At 35.5% G+C, this 27,696-nt stretch overlaps 2 protein-coding genes across 2 annotated transcripts; one reads left to right on the plus strand and one right to left on the minus strand.

Annotated features, from left to right (window-relative positions):
• Positions 1–12,701: 12,701 nt before the first annotated feature.
• Positions 12,702–21,846, plus strand: LOC110689756 (60S ribosomal protein L18a-like protein). Its single transcript, XM_021866559.1, has 4 exons — positions 12,702–13,000; positions 18,009–18,084; positions 20,981–21,095; positions 21,418–21,846. Exons 1-4 carry the CDS (start codon positions 12,778–12,780, stop codon positions 21,475–21,477), a joined length of 474 nt encoding a protein of 157 aa, XP_021722251.1. The 5' UTR covers positions 12,702–12,777; the 3' UTR covers positions 21,478–21,846.
• Positions 21,847–24,717: 2,871 nt separating this feature from the next.
• On the minus strand, positions 24,718–26,600 carry LOC110689764 (60S ribosomal protein L18a-2). The gene is made up of 4 exons (XM_021866568.1): positions 26,448–26,600; positions 26,204–26,319; positions 26,051–26,114; positions 24,718–25,293 (listed from the first exon to the last, which is right to left on the minus strand). Exons 1-4 carry the CDS (start codon positions 26,460–26,462, stop codon positions 24,952–24,954), a joined length of 537 nt encoding a protein of 178 aa, XP_021722260.1. The 5' UTR covers positions 26,463–26,600; the 3' UTR covers positions 24,718–24,951.
• Positions 26,601–27,696: the final 1,096 nt, after the last annotated feature.

The raw sequence follows: 27,696 nt of genomic DNA on the forward strand, positions 1-27,696 counted from the left end.
ATTGGATTGCGTCGTCTTAAAGATCTCAAGTGATGTAGTCATTAGGGGGAGTTAATGCGCGCTGCACTCTTTTTTCCTTAACCATGGTTTTTTCCCACTGGGTTTTCCTGGTAAGGTTTTTAACGAGGCAGCATCTTATGCGCATTATAGTGTATTATTTTGTACAGGTTTTGTAGTAAATGTTAGTTATTGTTTTATTCAATATATAGTCATCCAAGGGGGAGTGTTATGATAATATCTAAATATGGATGACTATTATCCCATGTACAATCTAGAATATTCTAGAGTTGGGTATTTGGTCTTATCCATTGATGGAACCCTAGGAAATGTACATTATATATATCCCGTACTAGATGGAATATGAAATACAACGTAACAATCTTCCCTCATTTCTCTTTATTTTCTATTCCATATTTAACATATATTAATAAAATTTTAGATTCATTTAGGAAAGTTTTACATTCTTTTTATTTATTTTATTAAGTATAACAATTTATAAAGTGAAATTTCATTACATTTTTTATTTCTCTTTGTATTTTATTAAGTGCTCCATTAACATTTTTAGTATTATTTATTTGATCCGCTTTGACTAATTTTGTGATTTATACCTAAGAAAAAATATAGACGTTTAATCATCTCAATAAATAAATTATTATTTTTCAAACTAATATGTGCTCGTGCATTAGCACGGGTTGTAACAAGTGAATAAATGATGGTGGAACCCTTTCCTTCCCTTCCATTCAATTCAGTTTTGTACTAGTTTAGGTCTCGTGCAATGCACGGGGATTATTCATAAATTATACAAAAATTGAAATAAATTTTTTTCATGTATAATCTAACCTAATTTGGTCTTTTTTATTTTTCAAGAAAATAGGCCACTAATTTACAAATCAAAATAGACCTTAAACATTTTTTTGTTTCAAAGATTTATTTTTTTAATTTCAATATAGTAACATAAATATCGATTAGATTTGTATGCATAATATTAACAATCATGTCCTCGTAGCAAATGTTTTCTTTTCAATTGACCCAATACCTGTGCAAATGATTTATAGCACAGGTATTGGTTTATAGCACTGTTTCTTTTTCTTTTCTTTTCTTTTCTTTTCTTTTCTTTTAATAATCATAATTATCTTACAACCTGATTTTGCTTTCAACATTGGCATTGTTTGAAGGAGTTATTTCTTCGTCGTGTGCAATTACTAGATATAAAAATGGATCAAATTATGGAGATAATTAAGTTCGTACATTTGGGTCGTCGTTTTTCCATAGCTAGAGGTACTAACGATCTTTGGACTAGTAAAATAGCCCAAAGCCCAATTAGACGAATCCTATAAGGTCACACAAAGGGGCTAGATCGAGCATTAGAGGACGAGGCCCATCATGGGCCTCATCACTCTAGGTGGTCGGCCATATGGAGGATTAGAAGGTGTTTTGGGCTTCGTGCCCTAGTCTAATTATAATGAGATTATAAATAGACTAGGTGCCTAGGTTTGCAAAAAAGTAGTTTTACTGATCTATTGATCAAACCCTAATTAGCAAACACGAAACCCAATCCCCTCTCAAATTCCTCTCTCTCACGGCTCTCTCCTCCTCCTTGGCGCCGGTGGTGTCTCGTGGTGGTGGTGATTCGTGCGGTGGTCGGTTGTCCGTAAAGGTGGTGATCGCAGTTTTCCTCAATCACTCGACCAATCTAGTATTGGTGGACGGCTCGTTTGAATCTCGTGGACTAAGTAGAGGAGCAACACTTGGGGCTCTATTCTCTCCCTGATTTGCTTGTCGAATAGCTACGTGGAATTCACGCTTCAAAGGTATGATTATGTGTCTTGTGTGTTATGCTTGTGATTCTTGGTTTAAGTGTTGTATGAATATGATTCATATTATTTCCTTTGCGTAGTACCTATAAACTCCTACAGTGGTATAAGTTAGCCTCTTGCATGAACGCGATAGATCATAATAATACGATTATTTCATGTCCATGTTAATTTTTATAATCAATTAAGAGGGAGAAAATTAATTTAATTATGGTTCAATTATTATTTTAATGTGATTAAACTTTAGGAATCGATTAAATGTGATTTAATTATGCTCAAATAGCCATGAAGATGACCGAATTTTATCCCTAATATGTTCGGAATTTTCGAACCCCCTAACCATAATTTTCGAATTTTTCGAAAATACTAGCCCTAAAATATGATTTTTGTACTTGATTTTGATTTAATTCGATTTATTTTATAATTCATAATTTTAATCGAATCAATTTATGCATAAAAGTGTTTTCTGTATGATCATCGATTAAATTTTAAAAGTTAGAATTAAATTGGGATTAATTTTATGAAGAACCCTAATTTTAAAGTTGAATGTGATTTAATATTAATCTTATGGACTGATTTAATTTAATTATGATAAGTGTTATTTTAATTAAATTAAAACACAAAAAAAAAATTTGGTTGGTAACCGCGGCTAGGTGGCGCAGCCACGGCGGTTGCCGATCGAGTTGCACGGCTGTCACAGCCACGCTAGGGCTGCTGCTGCTGCCGCCTTTGCGCGGCAGTGGCTGCTAACCGCAACTAGCCACCGTGGCTAGCCTTAGCTGGCCACACACGGTGGCCTGCAGCCTCGGCAAAAGCAGCTGCCACGCTGTAGCCCTTTGCGGCAGTGGTTGCTATCATGGCAGCCAGCCATTGTGGCTAGCTTCGGCTAGCCAACCACGGTGGCCGATGGTGGTGGCTCACGGTTTTCAAATAAAAAAATATATTATTATTATTATTATTATTATTATTATTATTATTATTATTATTATTATTATTTTATTTTAAAAATATTTCAAGATAAATATGATTTATTTTGTATATGGTAAAATATTTTGAAAATATGATCTTTTATTTTAAAAGATAAAATCGGTTTTATTTGGATAAAATCTTTTATTTTAGGATAAAATGAAATATTCAAAAGTTGTTATATTTGATATTATATTATTCATATTTAAAGTTGTTAAATTGGTAATTGTCCTAATTAAAGTGGTTAAATTGGTAATTATCCAAATTAAAGTAGTTAATTTTTGATAAGATTGATTAGGATATTCTAAGCATATTCCAAAAGGATAATAATTGATTTAAATAATGTGATTATCCTATAATTATATTAGGATATAATTGATTTTAAAATTATTTGATTGGCTAGTAATTAGGATAGAATCTCCTAAATTTATTAGAATAATCATGGAAGATTACATATGATTTATCTTTCTAGATTAAAATATGATTTGATTCTATCTCATGACTAAATTAAATATATGATATTTTATAAACGGTCATGAATAATATATGATATCATCTAATTATTATTTAAAATATGAGATATTTTAGGAAATGCGTTGACTTTATTATGAACATTCGATGTTGTAGTTTAGGCAAGCATATGGAGTGATTTATTATATGACACTTTTATAATATATGATATTATGTTGCTACATATAGACTAGTATGGCCCATAGATTCTTAAATACGATCTTCGCATCGTGATGTATTTTTGTAATCTAAATACGGTCTGCGTACCGTTGAGTATTTTTGTAACTTTTATTTAAAGTAAATAAAATAGTTATTCAAATAGTGTTAGTTCAAAGAAGCTCATGAAGTGAAGGCCCAAAGGAGCAAGGTGGATGGAGATCCATGATGATTCAAGTGGGAGCATTTTCATTTCTAGTTTTCTTAGGACTAAGGTGTCATACCATGTCATGCTTTATTTTATTGCATTAGTAGATTATGCATGTTAGATTTTATTTATGTTGATTGATGATGCGCTAGAGTTCACTAAATAATCACAACATAATAAATCTAGGTCCCGGTAATATTAAGGCAACTTTTCCAATTAAAAATCCGATGAAACTCTGATATTTTATGATGGGTCATACCTCAGCTGGGTGTCATATTATATCTTTGGGGAGTTGGGGTAAATCACGTTTTACAATTTTAATTGTTTATACTCAAAAAGGTTACCTAAAGGGTTTAGAGCCTTGAAGCTAAGGGTAATAATTAAGCATGTGATGATTAATTATTCAACCAAGAGTTACAAGAGTTGTAATCAGTAAAGAGTTTACTCACCTTGAAAATGTAATGATTGATGGTAGGGCCTCAGTCCGGTCAATTATTGCACAAATAAAGGATCTTGGAATCACTTAAAATTCAATTGGGATCAATTAATTATTGAATAAAGTGTTTTAAAGTTACCTAATGAATGCATTTATGGTACTTTAATTATTAAATTAAACATAATTATTAAACTTTGCCTTATTTTGACATAGATGGGTAGCTGTAATCACAATGACAACAACGTTTACAATCTTCGACCATTCCTTAAGAAGGATAGGTTGACAGGGGATAACTTTTCCAACTGGGAAAGAATGCTAAGGCTTGTTCTGAAATCTGAAGGTAGAGAGGATGTCATTGACACCCCATTTCCAGGACCTCTGCCAGAAAATCCAACTGCGGCAGAAATCAAGAAGCACAAGGAAGCTCATGACAGAGCTATACCTATCACTTGCTTAATGATTGCTACCATGGAGCCTAGTCTTCAAAAACGTTTCGAGGACCAGAATGCCTACTCAATCATGCAAGAACTCAAAGCTTTGTTTAAGAAACAAGATAGAGTTGAAAGGTATGAGCTCCATCGTGAGATTCTGGATTGTAGGATGAAGAAGGGTGCCACAGTCATGATCATGTTTTCAAAATGATCGGCCTAATTTAAAGTGTGGAGAAACTGAGGCACCCATATAGTGATGATTTGGCAATAGACATCATTCTCCATTCACTAACAGAAAGTTTCAACCAGTTTATCATGAATTTTAACATGACTGCCACTACAAAGACTATGAATCAATTGCATATAATGCTGGTTAGTGCTGAGAAACAAATCCCTAAGGAACCTAAGAAGGAAGTTCTTATTATTCAAAAGGGAAAGGGATTCAAGAAGAAGGGGAAAAAGGCTAGTGCCAAGAGCAAGGACAAGCAAATTTCCAAGGCTCCTGAAAAGCCTAAGGCGACTCCAAAGCCCAAGGCTGTAAGTGAAAGTGAATGCTTTTACTGAAAGAAGAAGGGGCATTGGAAGCGCAATTTTAAGAAATACCTCGACTTCCTCAAGAAGAACGGAGCATCAACCTCGGGTATTATGTTATAAACATTTTCACTTAATATATGATACCAAGTTGCAGTGCTTAACATTGTGATGTTGCACAGGAACTGCAAACAAGTGAAACTAGCATGGAAATGGAGCTTGAAGGTGCACTAGAAGTATTTGAGTGGCCAGAGATAGCTTCATAGTTTTAAACTTTGATTAGTTTATCATGATTTTGAAATGATTTCCAATTTTGATGAGACAATATTTTAGTTTTGTTAGAATACTTGGTTTACTTGGCTTGGACAAGTGTTGATCCATGACCAAGGTAATAAATTGCTTTCATTTTGCTAGATATGAGTTAATTTTGTTCTATAACATTGATATAAGTAGATCACATAAGTAAAATTTAGATGATTCAAAGTACGCTTACTTATAACAAGTAAGGTTAGGTTACATTAACCATTTGCACATCCAAAGTTATGGATGGACTCTTATTCTTATATGATTATGAATAACTTGAGAATTAGAAGTCATGCTTGATGAGTTAAGATGACCAAGTTACCTTTTAGTAGAAAGGGTAAAAGAAGCTAAAATAACCTTATGGAACTTATACATATGATGTATATGGACCAATAAGTTCAAAAGTAGCAAAGAGATTCAACTATTTCATTGCTTTTACTAACGATTTAAGTAAATATATCGATGATTACTTAATGAAGTAAAGCTTGAAAACATTGAAATGTTCAAAATTCCAAAATTAAATGTAAAATCAGTTTGAGATAAACAAATTAACACCACAATATGATTGTTGTGATAAATATTTAACTCATAAGGAATGATCATCTAAAGGGATTTGTTGAATTAATTCACAATCCAGAAACATTATAGGTAAAATTTATGTTTATGAAGAAGGAATCAAATTTTGCTTGCCATTGTTCGATCCAAGATTTAATGATTTACAAATATCGTTTTGAGGATATACATTACAACAACAATTGCGAATATACTAAACAAGAAACTTAACCAAAGCAGTAGAAAAGATGTCATAAGAGTTATGATTTGGAAATGTTCCAAAAGTTATCTTTTCTAAACAGGATTAAGGGTTATGAAATCAATGTAAAATGTTTACAAAGATGACATAATGCACCCTAAAATCAGAAAAATAAATCTTCATGGGTTTTCTCATGGAAAATAAGAGGTATTATTCCTACAATCGCATAGAAACAAAGTGTTTGTTGCTCGCGATAATGTCTTTATAGAAAGAAATGTCTTCCTACAAAGCCAAGTTGGAGTTAAGTTAGTTCTCAATGAGATTCGAGACGAGAAACAAATGGATGTGGATAACACTACATCAGAGATGAAGGCGCATGAAATCAACTAATTTGATAAACCATGTGTCGAAGCAAGCTAATTCCACTAGCGAGGCTTCTATCATCCCACTTGAATAAAAGGCTTCAAAGAGTTGAAGAAAATAATTCTATTGTTGCTCATACCTATTGTAGGTTACTTAAGATCAAAACAAATAGTTTGTTGAAATTTTGAGAAAAGGTGGATTCTAAAATTTTCTAATTTGAACGGTTAGAATCCATGCCTTACAAGCAAGCTTTGGATAAGTGCCAACTCGGGAAATGGCTTAAAGCCATGAAATCCAGTATGGACTCCATGTTTGTCCATAATAGTCTTACAAATAGGGCCAAACCTATTAGTTGGGTAAGCCTATTCGGATTATTCTAGTTATGGATATCAAAATCACCTTCATGAAATGTTCTTGATGGATGATATGTATATGATACATCCTAAGAGTTTGAAATCCAAAAATTCCTAGAAAGTTTTGCAAACTTTAGAAATTCATTTTTGGATTGAAGTAAGCATTAAGGAGTTGGAACATTCGTTTTGATTAGGCAATCAAACAATTTGATTTCCTTAGTAGAACGAAAAGGGAATCTTGTAGAGACAAGAAGTTTAGTGGGAGTAATTGGTCTTCTTAGTCTAGTATGTAGTTGACATACAGTTCATATGAAATGATATATCAATGCTTAAATAAGTCAAGCAGTGGTTAGAAAGATTGTTTCTATATGATAGACTTAGGAGATGTTGAGTACATATTGGGAATTAAGATCCATGAAGTGAATCTTGAAAAATGATTGGAATGAATCAAGAGACTTAAATTGATAAGGAACTTGACAAGTTCAAGATGCAAGACTCTAAGAGAGGATATCTTCCCATGTATCATGGTATTACACTCAGTAAAACTCAGTGCCTCAAAAGCTAATAGATTTGAGTTATTTGGATAGTATACCTTATGTAATAGGGTCCATTATATGTGCCATAAAGTGTACAAAGCAAGATGTTGCATATGACTAGTGCATGTGTAGCAGATTTCAAGAAAATACAGAATAAGCATACGGAGAGTTACCTAGAACAGATCCTTGAGTACTTGAGAAGGACTAAAGGAATATTTCTAGCTATTGTGTTAAAAAGTAATTTAAGCAAGTTGTCAAAATGTTACACGAATGCAAGTTTTTCCAAACAGGCAAGATGATTCTAGATGGTTATCTAAATGCATATTTGTGTCTGGATGGAGAAGGACGGTGAGATTGAAGAGTTCAAAGCAGAGCACTGTCGCATACTCAATGTCGGAATATGTGTATTAAACTATAGTAATATAGTTAGAGAGGAAGTTCGGATTAGAATGTCATGTGACTAACAGGTTACGTTTGCCCAAGAACAAAGGAGACAAAGTCACATCACAAATCCAAACAAAAGAATATGAGATGTCACCTCAATTATGAGATCATTGACCAGCGGAAGGTCATGTTCTGCAAAGTTTTATTATGAGTGAGAAATCACTAAACCCCTTCCATGGACTAAGGTATGAGAGTCATATTAAAGTCTTAGGATTGAAGCAAGTTATGCAATTTAAGTTGTATATATTTTGAGAAAGCATATTACATGAGAAATGCATCAATTTGAAGAATTATGTTTAAAATAGAAATTATTATTTCTCTTATTTAATTATGATTTTGGAAGTTAAATAAAATGTCTAAAATAATTACGAATTGATGGGCTCATCAGGTTGATGACCTGGTGAATTGAAACCCCACAGGTGAACAAAATTCATACATTATTTAAGTTCCTAGTTCGAGATCATTAAAGTGGACATAAATGATTTCAATAAATGAACTAGCATGTAAGATTGATTGGATAGCGCAGTTTCATGGGCTATAGCGGCATAGTGATGCTCGGTCAATCACTTGTATATGCATGAATGATGCATGATCGAACTAATGACCTACTTTGAAGTTCAAGTATAGTGCTTCCGTATATATTAGTGGATTCCTTTGACATGAGTGGAACATTGATTTCATTCACTAGATGTTGTGACTGTGGTACACTCAAACTTCTAGCCGTAACTGGAGATTATAAAGGGTGTTTCCTGGTTATTTCAGAAGTTGAGTGGGAGTAATGTTACCACAAGATTGGATAGAGTCTACCTATTAAATTAGGAAATGTGTCATGGCCGCTTGAAGAGGGAGAATTCAGAAAATACGTGGCCGCGTTCAAATGCATTACACAGTAATCATTTGGTTTTGTAATTCTAACTCAGATTTCAAGAAACTATTTGTAGATTAATATGATCTCGACATGTGATGCAATCATATTATCAAATCGAAACATTATTGCACCCTTGTCTCAGACAAGTGGGAGATTGAAGGAGTAATGTCTTCGTCGTGTGCAATTACTAGATATATAAATGGATCAAATTATGGAGATAATTAAGTTCGTACATTTGGGTCGTCGTTTTGCCATAGCTAGAGGTTTTAACGATCTTTGGACTAGTAAAATAGCCCAAAGCCCAATTAGACGGATCCTATAAGGTCACACAAAGGGGCTAGATCGAGCATTAGAAGACGAGGCCCATCATGGGCCTCATCACTCTTGGTGGCTGGCCATATGGAGGATTAGAAGGTGTTTTGGGCTTCGTGCCCTAGTCTAATTAAAATGAGATTATAAATAGACTAGGTGCCTAGGTTTGCAAAAAAGTAGTTTTACTGATCTATTGATCAAACCCTAATTAGCAAACACTAAACCCAACCCCCTCTCAAAGTCCTCTCTCTCACGGCTCTCTCCTCCTCCTCGGCGCCGGTGGTGTCTCGTGGTGGTGGTGGTTCGTGCGGTGGTCGGTTGTCCGTAAAGGTGGTGATCGCAGTTTTCCTCAATCACTCGACCAATATAGTATTGGTGGACGGCTCGTTCGAATCTCGTGGACTAAGTAGAGGAACAACACTTGGGGCTCTATTCTCTCCCTGATTTGCTTGTCGAATAGCTACGTGGAATTCACGCTTCAAAGGTATGATTATGTGTCTTGTGTGTTATGCTTGCGATTCTTGGTTTAAGTGTTGTATGAATATGATAGTTAGATACCTAGTAAAACCGTCAGTGCAGGTTCTATACAAATTGAGCATGGATACTCAAAGAATCAAAAGGTTTTCGATTGTGTAAAACTCATGTTTTTATTTTCCAAATTACATTTCCCTTGTTTTCTTTGATTATTTACACCATCAAAATCAGCCATGGAAGCACTAGCTTTTAGATCAAAATCAACAAAGGAAACAACACTCCTAGCAGCTTACCAATTTAGATACCCTATGATGAATTAGATTCCTGGGTTTCCAATAAATTTCCAGAAAAAAAAAATACTAAAAACATAAGATAAATCCTAAATAATACAGCTTAAAAGAACCCTTAATTGACAAATAAAATTATTGATAACCCAAGACTGTGAAGATGGTATTCGATATTCTCAAAAACATTTTTTTTTAAAAAAAATCAACACTAAATACCTAATTTAATTCCTTATCAATCACTCAAACCCTAATTTTTGTCCAAATTAATGCATTTTAATTGAGCCGAAAAAGAAATGAAGAGAGATGGTACCTATTTGTGATGAGATTGAACGGTGTAAGAAATCTCATGAAGATTCGAATGGCCAAGAGCTTTCATAACCTGATTGTGATTGAAAGAATGACTTCAATTTAAAACCACATAAATTGTATAATCAAGTTGAGAGAAAGTGAGGTGAGAGAAAAAGATGAGCCAAATTAGCCCATACATTTTTCTAATCAATTCAAGCCAAATAACACTATTAAAAATCAAAATTAAATTTGATATATTCGAACTAAAAAGAAGCAATAGATCAGAAAATACCTCTTTTTCGATGATCTTAGTGAAGAATTTCTCAGCTTGAGCGATGCAAGCCCGATGCTTCTAGGGGTAAAATTGCCATTTGACCATGTTTCTACTATTAGCTTTGAACTACATCCTGCTGCCATCGCTGATATTAGTTCTGCGACTCCTGATTTTTGGTATAATTCATAGAGGTTATTTAGGAGAGAGAAGTGTAGTAAGAAGAAATATGTAGAGAGAGAAAATGTAATAAAAGAGAGAGTGAGAGGGGAAAAGTGAAGGAATTTGGACCAAGTGCTCAGAAGATTGTGTGCAAAGATACCATAAGATTGAGGTGAGAGAAACAAATTTTGAGGGCAATATAGGGAGTTCACTGTAGATAAGGAATTTCAAGGCAAAATACAGGGGTAAAATCGTCCTGTCACTGTGGTTAGCCACCCCTACACGTGGTCAGTGAATGACTCTGTGATACACGTGGTCAGTGATATATCAATGATGCACATGGATTTTTTTGGGGGGTAAAACAGTAACACCACTGTAGATAATGAAATCCAAGAACAAATACAGGGGTAATATAGGTAGAACACTGTTCATAAGGAGTTCTATTTTTTAAGTGTCTTGGTGCTTTTATAGGTTAAGGATAAACATATGTTTAAATACCAGTAAACATTCATTAATATGTAAAGATCATAAACAAAATTAGGGTAATCTTCTCTCAAGAATGAACCCTAGTTAGAGCTGTCAAAAGCTGAACCCGACCCGAAATACCGACCCTAACCCGACCTATTAACCGACCCGTCTGAACCCAAAAACAATGGTGACCCGAACCCGACCTAGCCCGACCTGAAACCAACCCTAGACCCGAGTTGACCCGAGTATTTGAGACCCGAACCCAAACATTAACCGACCTAGAGACGACCCGACCCGAATGTAACCCGTAAATTATTGACCCGAACTAAACCCGACCTAAACCGAAATTAACCCAAACCTGTTTTAACCCGTCAAAACCCGAATTCAACCCGACCTGTTCCTAACCCGACCCGAATTTAACCCGACCTGCTACAAACCCCACTCAAATTTCAACCTGATCTATTACAAACCGACCCGAATCAACCCGACTTGTTATTGACCCGAACCAAATTCAACCCGACTTATTATCGAATCAATATGTATAGGTCGTTATCTCATGTTGGTATTCGAACGGAAATTGAATCTTAACTCTATTCCTTCAATATTTCACTTTGAATTTTAAGAGGTTAGCTTCACAACATGTTTTTAGGGACAAAAGATGTTTTCCGCAAATTATTGACTTGAACCGAACTCGACTCGAACCCGAGAATGACCCGACTTGGAAATGACCCGACTTGATTATAACCCGCAAATTATTGACTTGAACCGAACCAGACTTGAACCCGAGAATGACCCGACCTGATTATAACCCGTAAATAATTGACTTGAACCGAACCCGACTCGAACCCGACTCGAACCCGAGAACGACCCTAACTCGTTTAAACCCGTAAAGACCCGAATTTAACCCGACCTATTTTTCACCCGACTCGAATGTAATCCGACCTAAACCCGACCCAAACCCGATATGATGTATGACCCGACGTGACCCGACTCAAGCATGAACCAACCCGAACCCGACCCGCATATGTTATGACATTAACCCGTATTGACCCGACCCGAGATGACCCGACTCACACTAACCCGACTCAAACCCGACTCGTTTACTCGAATTGACAGCTCTAACCCTAGTAGATGTAAGGTGAGAATGTAAATGATCATATACTATCATAATGAACATCTATCAAAATGAAAATGAACATTTACCGAAAATGAACATTTGTTCAGCAACCGTCTTCTCCGACGGAACCCTCGAAGTGTTCTTCTCTGTTTCATTTCTACAAAAATACCACCAAATATAGTAGATTTTAGTCTACTTTGCATAAAAAAGTGTATTTATAGTAGATTTTGTTTTAGAATATCAAAACGCAAAAAAAATATAATATCTAGGGTTTACACTCAAAATTTTACTTAAATGAACAAATTCTTACTCTTCTTTTTCGGAATTTAGTTTCGATTGACAAACTTCATCTCTAATGCATGTCAGACATTTTTAGATGTTTTGATGTAATTTGCGGTAATTTTGAAGCAATTTGTAGTGAGTTTCATGCAAAATTTTGGTTTTGATGAGAGAGAATTTCATGAAAATGGATTTGAAATGAAGGTTTTGAATTTTTTTTTTTCTTTTATGTATATAAATGTGAGGAATGAGCAGTTACTTGCATTTATTGTGGTTAGTGGGTGGTAACTGTATAGTTAGTAGGATGTGAGTAAGGGTTTTATGGTAATTTTGGGGGTAGGTAGTTAACTACGTATTTGCCCCGAAAAGCTGTCTCTAGTTCTCTATAGTCGTGGCAAAAAAAAATCCCATTGAGACGATCATAATAATTCAGACAATTGAAATCGAAGATGACAGAGAAAGAGAGAAAAGGAACAACCAGCACTTCCGGTGCAACTCCCCCACCAGATCCTGTTCAACCGGAACAACAGCCTTATTATGGGACTTTTCAAGGGGTTGCCTGTTTCACCCAACCACCGCCTCAGCCGGTTATCGGTTTCCCTCAGCCTGCTCCTCCGCCTGGTGCCACCATCCTTTCTAATTACTATGGGAGGGGTTATCAGACTGTTCCTGGTATCTTCTTTTCGTTAATTTCTTGATGTTTTGAATTTTTAATGATTTTGTTGGTTTATTTTGATATGATTGTGGGAATTCTGAATTATTGCTGAATAATTGTTGAATTGTGTATCTTATTTGTGTTATTAAATGGTGTAATTGTGTTATTTTTGGGTAGTTGTTAGGTATGACAGAATGTAAAAATAAGCTTTATTGAAGTGAAATAAGAAGTTAGGGATAAGTTATTGATCATATGTGTTGATGGGAAGCTTTTGGTTTGCTTGCAATACTCGAATGTTCGGCTTTTCTGCGTGGGCTTGGAGGGTTTTTTTCTGGGCTTATGGTATTTGAGTTGACAATTTGGTGACTGAAAATGAATAAAGTTTGTATTTTCATATGAGATCGATGGATTTGCAAATCGGCTGAAAGTGTGCAAATAAGATTATGCTAGTGCTGATTGGGGATGGATTTAGGTGGGGTGACGCCGTGACGGTGTGTTAGATTGGAGGAAAGAAAGAACAAGGTGATGAGGTTCGATTTTGTAAATAAGGATCTAAATATTGAGATTCTTCTTTTATGATACGATAGAGGAGAATGTTTTTAAAACCTTCAGTTAGTTGGAACTTGAACCTTATGTTGGAGATTAGGTGGATGTTTCTACTGTAAAATTTAACCTTTGTAATGATCCTAATATGTTTATACTGCCTCCGTTTCTTAATTTTTACAACTTTGGAGGGTTGCACGGACTCCAAGACAACATTTGTATATATTTTAAATGGAGAGAGAAAGATAGAGATGCATGTGATGAGGAGAAAGATGGAAAGAAATGACAACTTAAAAAGGAAAGAAAACATTTGTTTCAAATATATGAAACATTTAATTTTGGCAAATATTGCAAATAATATGAAACGAAGATAGTTTATATATTTTTGATAGTGTGACGACCCTAAGCAAACTTAGTGCTATTTTTATTTGGGAGCCCCATTTAACATAGTGGAAATTGTTCCCTATGAACAATAATGTGAATTATTGATCTAAATTACCATACTCTGGGGACAAGGACTTAATATAGATGTAAAAATGAGGCTCCAAGATGGTTGATACATTTATGGTATAGTTTGTAGCATGTGTACCCTATAATATCTCTGGCAGCAAGTGCCATAAAGAAGTTATAGTAACAAAGTAATTGGTTTGGTTTCTTGTATAGAATTAAGTTAATTTGAATACGTGTGTGTTATTCACATGCCTATATCTCCCTCCTCCAGCTATCACAACCTTTGTTCATCATCACTCATTTCTCTTGTCCATTCACCACCACCATATTCCCTTTATCTATCATCCAGCCCCTACCTACATTATAGAAACAGGTCCACGAGTCCACGAGTATCAGATTGCCGGTGAAACACAATTCATCTTGCTGAAATTGGCTACCTGTTCTCCAGACCCATAAACAAAATTGACTAAAGTCTTTGGTTGATTTGACTTACAGATGGCCTCCAAATTACTTTTTTTACCTCCCTTTTTTATTAATTACTCTCGAGTACAAATTGAACTATAATTTAATTGGAATAAAATAAACTGACACCTCTCCCCACTCCCCTTTAAAAAGTTTGTTTTGTAAGGTGATACCCATTACCCAAGTTAAGTGTAGCAACCCAACATTTAATTCTAATTCTCTATATTTGAATTAAATCTAGTCTAATAAAGAATTACTTAAAGGTGAGTTAAGAATTAGATGTTGGAGTTTATACGAGGTCCAATGTTAAGGCTATGGTAGATAAAATTATTAAATAAGCTATATGGGTGTCAAAGGAGGACTCTTAAGTCTTAACTCTAATTTGCTATAAATGAAGGCTTGCGTTTTAGAGTGCAAAGGGATTCTTAAGAAATCAACTCAAACCACTGGTGCTCAAAGGCGCAACATGGTGGAATGAGAATGCAAGAGTAGCAATTAAGAAGATGAAACATTGTCACAAAATAAGGTAGCTAATAGGCTTCTTGGTAGATGGGAATGGGAGTTTGGGGATTAGGGAGTGGGTATTGAAGGATGGGACTTCATAATTTATTTTATGTTCCCCATCCCTTGTTTGACATGGTATTGGTAAAAGAGTATGAAGTTACTACTTTACCCTATTTAACATTGTTAAAATTTTAAGATTTTTTTAGATTTTAACACCTGCTAAAAACACGAAAATGGTTTTTAACACCTCCAAAAAAAAAAAAATGGGTATTAACACCATACAAATTTTCAAAAAATTGGTATTACCACCACTTAACGGTTTCCGTTAAAAAATTCCGTTAAATGTGGTCCACAGTGACACGTGTCACTATTTTATTTGTTTAAAAAAAATAAAAAATAAATAAAAATAAATTGAAAACCTAAAACTACCCCAGCCCCACCCACCGCGCCACCACCGGCGTCCCCAAACCCACCCCCTTTCGGCGTCCGACGTCCCAGTGAATCGCCCGGCGCCGGTGACCCCACCCCCACCACCCTTTCCTCCACCTACGCACCCCACCCCTTCCCTTTCCCCATTTTCGTTCCCGACCCACAACCCCGAAACCACCCTAAACGGGTTTTAGGGTTTCGTTTGGGGTGGTAGGGAATCGATTAAGGGAGGGGGAAATGAGAGGGAGGGCGTTTCCGGGGGAGGAGGAAGGGGAGGAGGGGCGTTTTCCGGGGGAGGGGGCGTTTAGGGTGGTTTCGGGGTGGTGGGTCGGGAAATGAAAATGGGGAAAGGGAAGGGGTGGGGTGTGTAGGTGGAGGAAAGGGTGGTGGGGGTGAGGTCACCGGCGCCGAGCGATTCTCTGGGACGTCGGACGCCGGCGGGGGTGGGTTTGGGGACGCCGGTGGTGGCGCGGTGGGTGGGGCTGGGGTAGTTTTAGGTTTTTTTAATTTTTTTTTTTAAATTTTTTTTTTTGTTTTTTAATTTTTTATTATTTTTTTATTTTTTTGGCCAATAACAAAGCGACACGTGTCTATATGGCCCTACTTAACGGATTTGTAAACGGAATCAGTTACGTGGTGGTAAATACCCAATTTTTTGAAATTTGGGTGGTGTTAAAATCATTTTTTTTTTTTTTTGGAGGTGTTAAAAACCATTTTCGGGTTTTAGCAGGTGTTAAAATCTAAAATAACCAAATTTTAAGGTATATTGTCATTTTGCTAAAGCCAGATAATTCCCTATTCTATTACTATCTTACCCTAAGCAACAAAAGTATGGGAATAGAAGCTAAATAGTCCCAAGCCTAATCCCACTAGCTAAACCTTTACCACTTAAACAAACAAAAGATTTTATGGACACAGTATAAAAACTCCCATTCCTATTCCCTATACTTCTACATACCAAACACCTCCTAAAGGCAAGGCAAAAAAGGTTATTTGCGAGCTTGGGTTGAGCTATATAAGGATTTTTACTCGAACTAGACTTGATGGTGAAATCTAGAGATTAGTTTGGAGGAGGCATGTGATGACCAAAGACATTTGTATGCTGAAAGTGTGCGAGGACAAAAACCAAAGAATTATTTGTTAATAAAAGCCAAGTTGGTGTACAAGAGACTACTATATTGAGGATTAGGAAGTCGATTGGATTTAAATTCAAAGATTTCAAAGGTAGGAAAGGCATTGAAGAATATGAAATTGAGGAAAGTTGTAGGGATGGTATTACTATCAGAAATGCTTGGGATGATTAATATTGAGTGGCTCACAAGTTTAACAAGATTTGGAGGACAAACAAGATATTATAATATTGGGAGAAACACACTTGGGTTCTTATTTATAAGAACAAAGGAGATGCATAAGTTGTTCAAACTATTGAGGGATCAAGCTTATGAGTCATACAATGAAGCTGGGGGAGAGAGTGGTAGAATAATAGTGATGAAATGTCCTAATATCTTAGTTAATATCTTTAGTCATGTGATACATGTAGAAATACTCGTGCAGATAGTACTGGAGATGCACAACACCATAAATAATCATTCACTAAAACCTTACAGAAAATGAAAAATAAATCACCAAAAAACTTCTCTCTATTTCTAATCTCAACTTTGCACATAATTCTACCAACAAGAATTGCATGTTTAATGTTTTTTTAGTTTTTCCTTATTTTAAAAAGCAATGCCTTAGTACAATCATTATATCTGCATCTCCAAGTGCATTATGACTGTTATTTTTCTAGCAGTTTTTTATTTCTAAAAAAATTAGATTTACTCCTACGGAATATCGTTGAAAATTTTGAAGGAATCATAAAAATATATGTCTATACTCTATAGGAATATTTGGAACCTTTGAGAGGTTTAAGGGAGGAGAAAGAACCATTATGGCCTAGATGGCTATAGCTTGAATATTGTGGATAAGAAAAAATGACCATTTTGTGAAACAAATTTTAAAGTCAGGAGTCTTTGCTAGGGTAGGACTGTGTATCTTGCTTTCTCTATGATCCTTTTTCCATTGCCCGTATTTCAATTTTATAGTTCTGGCTTTAGTGATACTCAATTTGATTAGCATGCTATTTCTATCTTTCATTTTTTACCCGACTTTTTTTTTTTTTTTTTTGGTATCATGAAGAAATTATCTAAGGAATAAAGTTGATGTCTAGATATTAGTGCCCCAATTCAGATCGATTTCCATACAGCCATAGTTGGTTTTTCTTTTAAACTGAAATTATGTAAAAATAAATTTATTGTATGAAGGGTGAAAAGGAACCCCAAACAGCTAGTTTTATTGGATCATTGAAGAATCAAGTGATGCTGGATTACTGAACTCTTTGGACAGTATTTTTTGAACATCTTTTAAGCTGAAGTAGAGTCTTCTATATGGAAAGAATCCAGTGCTTTGATATTAAAACTTTTGATATGCTTAAAACTGTTCTTTTTATTTCATAATTATGCTCAAGAAGTCAACACTCTCCAAGAATATCTAATGAAAAGCTCCTGGGACTTTTTTTTTTTTTTTTGGTGTAATTACTTTATATTGATTTTGTAGTGTTGAAGTTGTGTGTTTATTGACCAGCCTTTTTATGATTAGGTTATGTAATTGCTGAAGGAAGACCTTTGAGGGAGCCAAGACTTCCTTGTTGTGGAATTGGCATAGGCTGGATGTTGTAAGTTTAATGTCTTACTTTTTAGCTCTGTCTATTATTCGTTTTATTTGCAGCTAGCTTCTTGTTTCATCAAGTGACTTGATAAATCTTTTAGCTCTTTTCTGGCCAAGGATCTACTTATGTTTTTGGATGAACCATCATAGAAGTAATAATATGGTTTAAAACTAATGCTCAACAAATATGTGCATGCTATGGTGCTTTGTGATTTGTGGCTGCAGAATATTGATGTCATTTGTGCTTTCTTTTCTGGATAGATAATAGTCTACAGCAAGCTGTGTTAGTGGTGCGTACTTGGAAAACCTTTCTGGAAATTTGATAGTAAAATTTGAACCTTTGAGTTGTTGAATGTTTGAAGCTTCATCCGATCCTTAGCTTGATATAAACTATGCATGTGGTTTCCCTTAGTGTTGTTGACTTACTATATAAAGTACACTCTTTGATCAATGTATTATTTTTTTGAGCAATCTCACACATGTCAAGTCTTCGGTATATGGTTGATATTGCATAGTTAGTATTGAGTGGCATTTAATATTGTTCTAGCTAAATAATCTATGATGTTATGTTGTCATTATGTTTAATGTTTGGAGTAAAGATAAATACAAAAGCAATACCAACATATGTGGAGTAGCCTTGGATAACTATTGATAAATCTGGCCTTATATCTGCTGGCAGAGCAATCTAAAAAATATAAAATAAAAAAACAAAAGAAAGAGGGCTTGAAGAAGAAGTAAAAGGATTTATGTCTATTAAGTAGCTCACATGTTTCATTCTTCTGTAACACCTTTAATTCATACTCCTTGGTTCCCTGTCACTTTGTGACACCACAATTTTGGGTTTAGATCCCTCGTAGATCTTTAGAATAGGCTTTTTTAGTTTTTACTACGAAATACAACTTTAGAATTCAAATTTAGTGATTTAGCTTGTACAGTGGATGGCAAGAGGTATGTTGCGGACCAAATTGATGTTGCCAGGATCTAATTCTTGATCTTTATAGTGATGATACGGCTTTTTATTTTGGATAATTTTATTTCATCCCTCTTTTCTTTCTGATGCCAGTTTGGAGAAAAAGAGAGATTATTATCTTTGCCTACTTTAATTTCACCAATTCTTCTTAAGCTTTTGTATCTAGCTTGCTTGCTTCTTTGAGCTGGTAATAGTGATTGCAACCTGAACCAAAATCTCTAATTCTCCCTCTATTCGTGAAAACTCAACTCACTTTCTACTTTAGGGTGTTTTACCTTTTACATTATTTCATTTTTGGCAAACCCTTTTTTTTTTTACCTTACTCTTTCTACCTTCACACCCTCGTCTCACGCTTATTTTATTTCTCCTTTTCTTACACCGACCCACCTTTTTTACTCCATTTTACTTTATGCGCTTTTTTCTTGCACTAATTTTCTCCTTTTGTTTCCCCAAATTTTCATAGAAATGAGAGTTTATAGTTCCTGGGTCAGACTTTTTGGAAACAAGAGTATATCTATATATCTAACTTTTCATGATATCTATATGTATCCATGTGTATATGGGACAAAGTAAGAAAATTGGACCTCTTGTATCTAGTTTTAACAATGGTTTGGTTTTGTAATTTCTACATGGTGACCTTCAAGATTGGGAAATTCTATCTAGTGGAACTTTTTTTTTTCTACCACAGTTTTTAGTGACCCTCTACATTTGATTAACTCTATGTAGTGTCATTATATTATTAAATGGCTAACCATTTCTGATTTTAGAATCAACCCTAATATCCTAACCTAGTAACCTGCCCCCGAAATATTTAACTAACACATTCCACCCTACCCAAAACCAACCCCTTCCCCCATCATATTCCCAGCCACCCCTCCTTCGTTATTCCTGACCCACACCCTGCTGGCCAGCACCCTTCCTCCCTCAATCAACCCACCACCCAAAAACCAATTTTTGAAAATGGCAACTGAGGTTCAGAACGGATCTGACAATAACAGTGCTGTTGCTGCGACAACTGTTACTTTCTCAGTGTTCTAGCCACAACTTCAGGTTCAAGCCATAAATGCTGCTGCTGCTGTTCAGTTCTACAGGGTTGCGTGGGTTAGGAATTTCGTGGTGGTGGGTGTGAGTTTTCGGGGTGGTGTGGATTTTTCGGGTGATGGATTTGAGCTTTGAAGTGGATGGGGTTTTCGTGGGTATGTGTATTCGAGATGGGTGGGGTTTTTTTGGGGTGGAGGCCACTTCTGGGTTTTCGAGGTGGTTGGGGTTTTCGCGGTGGTAGGTAAAGGCGTAAAGCTTTTCGTGGTGGTGAGGGTGGGTTTTGGGGAAGTGGATGGTTTTCGGTGGGTTTCAGCTTGCGAGTGCAGGTTAGCTGGTTTTGGTGGCTTAGGTGGTGGAGCTAGGTGATGGTGTGATTGTTAACCAAGGGGTAGGTTAGTGATTTACTCGCTACGTCTCTAAGCAAGTATATGGGTCAGACTTTAAAATCATTGACCATAAAATACTCTTAATCTTTTAGAGATAATAGGGACAAAGAGAGTAATTGATTAAGGTCAAATGGGGCAAAATAATAGGGACAAAGAGAGTAATTGATTAAGGTCAAATGGTTATCCGTAAATCAATAGGTTAGCTAATTTAGTGGAATTAGGCCTCTACATAGACTTAATCAACTCTAGGGAGTCATTTGAAATTATAGTCTAAATTTTTGTCTACTAGATATAAAATCCGAATGTAGAATCCACACCCCCCCCCCCCTTTTTTAAAAAAAAAAAAATGATCCTGCTAGGTCAATAACCTGCTGTGAAAATTTATTTTGCATGATAAATATACCCTTTTCATGAGGATTATCATGATGTCCTGCCCTCAACGTGGGGAAAATTTAAATTTCTAGTTCAAGTTCTAATGTTCATCTTGACCCTTCTGTTTTTGCAAGGTTTATTTCTGGTTTCTTCTTTGCGGCCTTACCTTGGTATGTTGGAGCCATGATTCTACTTTTTGGCAGACTGGATTACAGAGAGAAACCTGGACTTGTGGCATGCATGGTAGCTGTAAGTCTTTTTAGTTTTCCACTTTTTAATGTACTTCCCACAATGTTGTCTAAAAGTAATCTTGTCTTGATGAACTGATCGGATTGTTATAAAACTACTGAAAGTTATTTTAAACTCTGATCTTAACAACAACCCCCACCCCACCCTCTTTCCCGGTTCCCCCTACCTAGGAAAGGGTAAGGAAAGACAATCTAGTATTTTTGTTTTAAAATCGTATATTTAACCTTATTTAGATTTTATTATGACATGGACGTGTTCATGTTAATTGAGGATATTACTTGTGATTATTAACTAATTTCTCCATCTTTTTCTTATGATGCAGACTATTCTGTCTATAATTGCTATCGTATTTGGAGTAACAAATGGTGATGACTTCTGGTGACAGCTTGATGTTTACAAAAGAAATCGAAGTTGTACATCCTGCCTTCTTGCATGAAGCAACATACATCCTCCTTTTTTTCCTGTATGAATTTGCTGAAATCCTCGGTTGAATTTGCTGTTTATAACATCTCTTATGTGTCAATTCCTATAGGTTGGTATAAATGTTCATTTGATACTTGAAATGCTATGGTACTTTGGCGTTGAGATTTGATAGTGCCTGCTGACAACAATATAATTTGTACAGTTTTGTGACGCGTTATTTGCTGGAAGAAAGGCTGTTTGTCCTGTTTTGTGTGTATGCAACTACGCGTATATTTCATCATTGTAAATACAGCAATATGCTCTTCTGATGTGTCTGTTTGGCAACTCATATTGTGGATTTCTGGAGTAAGGGGTTAATTTGTCAGTGGTTGAATATTAGTCCCTTCGTTGCTGTTTATGGAATAAGTCTTTTATTAAGGCTGTGCACAGATTTTAGGGAAATGAAGCAAGCAATTAAAGTTGCACCAAGTAATTAATGATATTGCATTAGTATTTTTCTCACTTAGTTTTGTATGGGGTCATTGGGTCGTTTTAAGGAAATTTGAGAACATGATAAACGTAAAGTGTTTATCTAGAGGTAAAGTACATTAATTTGGTAAGGGTGGCAACGTAATTTCAAATTTTGGTGTGTCTAAATATTGATTTTATTTTGTAAGGGATCTATGTAGAAAAACGTATAAGCATGGAAGATTCAAAGCTTATACTGTGGCTTAAAGTCTTAAACCCCCAAAGTGAAAACCCTTGGGAAACTTTTTAGGGGGCATTTGGTTCAAACAATGGCATGGGTTTGGAATGAGGAATAAAATTTGGGTGATATAGGGTTGGAACTTGATACTTAATCATATTATGGTATGGGGTCATAATATGATAATGGTATGGGTTTATTACTTGATGGTTAATAATTGTGTGTTTAGTTCACTTTCAAATTGATTTGATTTTTTTCTATTGATAATATGATAACTAGAATTATTGATATGATTCTAAATTCTAATACATCTTGTCAAAAAGCTTATAAACCCCTATATTTGGAGATTGAGCTATGTGACTTAAGTTTTAAATTCTTAAAATCAACGACCAAACATATGTACTGTCGTATTGGTTCTAATAAATATACCTCATCCCCACATCCACTAAACCAATTTAGCTTTGTGAACCAAACTTACACTGAACCATTTGAGCTTTAATCTTCTAAATTAAAAACTCAAAACTTTGAAAATGAGTGAAATGATTACTGCACAGAACCTTAAACCCTAAATTGCAAGTCACGGATAATTGAAGAAATAGTTTAAAATCCAATCAATTTAATTAACTTGGCATTAGTAGATCTCAGATGAATTGATCAAATGAAAATCTGTTGTGCCTACAAATAGATACTTACAGGATAGGAAAAATTGTCAAAAACCATCTTTAACACTTTTTTGTGAAAAAAAAACACTTTATAAAAATTTTCTTGTAAAAACACAACTAAAACCATATTTATTTATTTATTTATTTGTAAAATAACACCTTAAGCTAGTTTCGGGGCTTTGACCTTGTATACCGGCATTGACCTTCACGTGAGGGTCACGTGCACAACCCCTCCCTCCTCAAAACCACCAAAACCACAACCTAACCAACCCCAACCGTCGACACCACCACCTAGCCGCCACAGGAACCACCTCTCAGCCGTCGACACTACAATCCATCAACATAGCCGTAGTCATCGCCTACCCAAATCTCTCTTAACCATCGGAAAAAATATCTTTTCTTTCTTTTTTACCCCTTTTCCCCTCCAATTAGACTCTCTCACTCCTCTATTGAAGGGGAAAAGTCCATTATTTTACTCGAATTGCTGCAAAGAACAACCTCAATTAATCTAACTTTGTGGTAGGTAAGTTGTTAATGTTAATAAAACTGATCCATTGTTGTTAATTTCGTTGATTTTTTATTTACCTTAAATCTAGGGTTTCCAATTGGGGAGAAAGGGGGGGAAACTACTACCTACCCTCCACTCCCCTCTCTATTGGTTTTTGGGGGAGGGTACACCTTTCCAGGTGAATTTGGATGGTTTTGGGTGTGACGTGGGTGGTTGTGGAGGTTGGTGAGGATTTTTGCGGGCGGGTTTAAAATGATTTGGATGGGTGGTGATGACAGCAGGTTGATTATGAGTTGTGATGTCGGCAGCTGAGAGGTGGTTCCGTGGTGGCTTGGTGGTGGTGTCGTGTGTTGGAGTTAGCTATACTATAGTTTTAGTGGTTTTGTGGAGAGAAAGGTTGAGCACATGACCCTCACGACCCTCACATGAGGGTCAACGCCGGAAAACAGGGTCAATCCCCTGAAAAGACCTAAGGTGTTATCTTACAAAAAAAATCTGGTTTTAGTTTTGCTTTTATATAAAAAAAATTATCAGGTGTTTACAAAAGTTATAAAAGATAGTTTCTTACAATTTTTCCTAAATGATATAACAATCAACTAATCAAGTATATAAAAGAGTGGAACGGGGTGTATTAAGAAGGCTCTTGACCATTGCTTAGGCTGTTTGGTTTTGCCGCAACAAGCGAGTATATGCAAACGAACAGCTTGATGTGTGCTTCGTTGTTGCGGGTTTCATTTGTATGGTCTATGAGCATAATGTGTATACTGGGAAAGTACTCCAATCCCCTCCTTGTGCTAGACAAACCAGCGTGCCTAAGTTGAACTGTGGAAATATCCGCAAGCTGACGTTAAAATTAATGTAGATGCTCACGTTGGTGTCGGGGCTGCTGGGGCCTGGGGGTCTTGGTACGGTGGCTAGAGATGACAAGGGTAAAATTTTATGGGCTGCCACCAAGAAAATTCCGGCGTGCTGGCCTGTTGAAGCTGCGGAGGCTGCTGCGGTGGTGATTCCCTAGCTGATGCAAGCAAAGAAAGCAAAGCTGCTCTTGGCTTTTGCCCATTGTAGCTGATTTATGATGATATTCGGGTACTAGCTAGTTCCTTTCATGTTTTAGGAAACAGTCTGATTTGGAATAAAATCTCCCGTTTTCCCTCAAAAAAAAAAAAAGAAAAAAACAATTTAACACCTTTTGGTAATACCTGTCTAAGCCCTTATTAGTCATCTCTTCCCAATCCATGAAGGCTCGTTTAAAGTAAATGCCAAGGCTAGCAGCTAGCCTCAAGGAAGATTGTGAGACATAGACATCCAAAAATAATTGGTGCAAGTATGTAACAACCTCAATTCTGCTACAAAAATCTAATGCATAGACCGTAACATTCAAGCATATCACAAATATCAAACTGAAAATTGCAAAAGCAGGATCTTTTAAGACGGTAAACAAAACAAATAGAGCTTGTAAAACTCATTTCTTGTCTACGACAAACTATCATAAAGCCATAGTTAACCATAATAATTCAAAATATGTTCTGAAGACAAAATTTTGGTCTCTGACTACAACTCGGCACAAGAGATCTGTCCTCACATGAACAAGTTAGGCCTTGATGCCTTGTATGTTGTCTTAAGCTTCCTGGATGGTGGCCTAACCTTCTTGAACACCATTGGGAACTTGATATCGCTGCTGTGGAACTGCTTGGTGCTCTCCCTCTTGCAAAGCTCATCGGGAACTGTTGCTGTCTTGATGATCTGGATGCATGGAGCCCTGACCCTGTGACGAGAAGCCATCTCACAGTACATCTGCTCAACTGCACCATTCAAGGTTGTATCACGGTACTCCTTGTACATGTTGTGGTAACCGGTTCTGCTCTGGTACCTCAACCAGATACCGTAGTTCTTGATTGTAGTTGGGTTCTTCTCATAGATCTGAGGTCAAATCATAAATGATGAGAGAGAAACAGGAAGCACAATAACTAAAACTAATCAACAGAAAAAATAATGTGCTTCCATTGATTCTCAAAACAATGGATACTTTTGTATCCTAAAAGGTCAATATGTGTTCACTTGAACACTAGTTCAATCATTCATATTCAGTTTCCCCAGGTGTATACTCAAAGAACTACTGTCATTGTGTATGACTTCCATATATCTTCGACAGAGATCCAAGCTGTACATAATTGCCCTACTACAAACTACATTTCTAAAATGTCCATTCCACCACAAGCAATATCACTCACTCATCAACAATGTATTCAATCACAGACGAACATCATATCACATCTTAGAAGAAATGACTTATAATTCCATTAAACGGGGTAAAAGGGTATGTACTTTCAAATAATATGAAATTGTGAACGTCTAAAGCAGCAGACTTCCACGAATTGTTCGATAAAACTACAAAAGAGCAATTGACCAATACCAAAAGCCAAACTATAACAATGAAATATGTAAACAATATAATATTTTTTCAAGGCATCAATAACAAAGAAGATATCTATCAGCCGCCGATGAAAAACAATCAAACCTAATCAAGGCACATTCGATAACCCTAAACACATTCACAATCAAAATCACCAATTCATATTCATATGAAATTAAAATTCTGCTACATGATAACCTAATAAACAAAAAAATATTGCAACAAAAAATTATAACAAAAAGATATTAAAAATGAACACAGTACCTCATTAATGGCAAGAACTTGACCATTGCTCTTCTTAACCTTCTTCAGCTTCCTCAAAAAGTACCTAAAAATGTCACAAAAACCCCATTAAATCCCTTCAAATTCATAACCTCAAAACAAAAAATAAAAAAAAAAAAAAAGAGAAAATCTTACCAGAATTTGGACTTAGCACGGACCTCATTGGTAGCCCAAAGCTTCATCCTGTAGATCTTAGGGTGTTCATCGGACTCAGTAGGGAGAGCTCTCCCAACAACTTGGTATTGATGAAACTGCATTAAAATTAACCCAGAAATCAGCGAAAAATACCCAGAAAAATCATGAAATTAAAACAAAACCAAATTGATAAGATCTAATTGAAAGACTGAGACGAAGGAGAGAAATGTTGATGATTACTGACCCTGTACTGAACCATTTTCGATGAGCTCAATCCCCCTCTCTCTCTTTCGCTCTGAAAGGTTTAAGCTGCGGAATTGAAGAAGACTGAAATTAGGGTTTTCCAGTGATTTTATATGGACCGTTTTATTGAGAAATGAAGAAACCCTAAAGTATTGGATCTGTATTTGTGTAAATGATGATGGGCCTTTTCAAAGCCTTATACCATTAATCGGGCTTAGTTGTAAGTTTAGTTGGTCATGGCCTCATGGGTAACTTCTGTTTTTTTTTTTTTTAAAACCTAAAATACTCTAAAGCTCAAAATCAAATTAAAAATTTTAAAAAAATTATTCTTTTTCGAAAGATATACAGAATTTCAGTTCATATGTTAAAGAGTTCAACATTTTGGGTTAAATAAAAGAAAATAATAAAAAAGGAGTTCAACCTTTGATTACACATTCTCGTCGATAATCATTTGTAAGTATAACTAGTTTTAAACTCGTGCAATGCACGACTATTTAGTGTATTGTAATTTTTATTTTAAGAAAATAAACATCAATAAAATAATATAAGATCTCAACATTATATATAATAGGTTAATATATTTTTTTTCATATATAAACATTACTATTGAATTTTATAGTAATAGGCAATATTATAACAATATTTTTAGGTTAGTATTTCTAATGTACATTACAATTAAAAGCCAGTCAAATTTAAACAATTTATCATCTATAATAGTTACAATTTATAAATGTTCTTTGACAATTTATAAGGGATTCTTTTACTCCACAATACAATATAAATACATATAAGGGCTACAAATTTAATTTTCTAATTCATTGTTCTACAATATACATAAAATAGAAAAACATGCTTATCAAAAGAGAATTTGTATCCCAATTAGAACTTCACTCACCATTAGTCATTTTGGCCCCGTTCTTTAGAGCTGCTCCGCTCTGCTGAGTCCTGCTGTGCTTTGCTCTGCTATGCCCTGCTTTGTTATGCTATGCATCATCATCATCATCATTATTATTTTATTATAGTAGTAGTAGTAGTAGTAACGTAGTAGTAGTAGCAGTATTAGCAGTAGCAGAAGTAGCAGTAGCAGTAGCAGTAGTAGAAGTAGCAGCAGCAGCAACAGTAGTAGTAGTATTATGGGTCTTCACCTTTGACACAATCGGGGTCGTCTGACTTCGTTCTTGGTCGTGTTGTGTTAGCGACGGCTCAGCAAAGCGGGACAAGTATGGGGCACGTTGCAGAGCTATTGGCTA

This window comes from Chenopodium quinoa, unplaced genomic scaffold, assembly GCF_001683475.1.
Source record: "Chenopodium quinoa cultivar QQ74 unplaced genomic scaffold, ASM168347v1, whole genome shotgun sequence".
NCBI classification, from domain to species: Eukaryota; Viridiplantae; Streptophyta; class Magnoliopsida; order Caryophyllales; family Amaranthaceae; genus Chenopodium; species Chenopodium quinoa.

Bases quoted from the DNA above. Each gene is read 5' to 3' on its own strand.
- LOC110689756 (XM_021866559.1), top strand. From the start codon at position 12,778: ATGACAGAGAAAGAGAGAAAAGGAACAACCAGCACTTCCGGTGCAACT. The intron at 13,001-18,008 runs GTATCTTCTTTT...TTTTATGATTAG, and splicing joins GGGTTATCAGACTGTTCCTG to GTTATGTAATTGCTGAAGGA. The intron at 21,096-21,417 runs GTAAGTCTTTTT...CTTATGATGCAG, and splicing joins TTGTGGCATGCATGGTAGCT to ACTATTCTGTCTATAATTGC.
- LOC110689764 (XM_021866568.1), bottom strand. The intron at 26,115-26,203 runs GTAAGATTTTCT...TGACATTTTTAG, and splicing joins CGTGCTAAGTCCAAATTCTG to GTACTTTTTGAGGAAGCTGA. The intron at 25,294-26,050 runs GTACTGTGTTCA...ATTTGACCTCAG, and splicing joins AAGTTCTTGCCATTAATGAG to ATCTATGAGAAGAACCCAAC.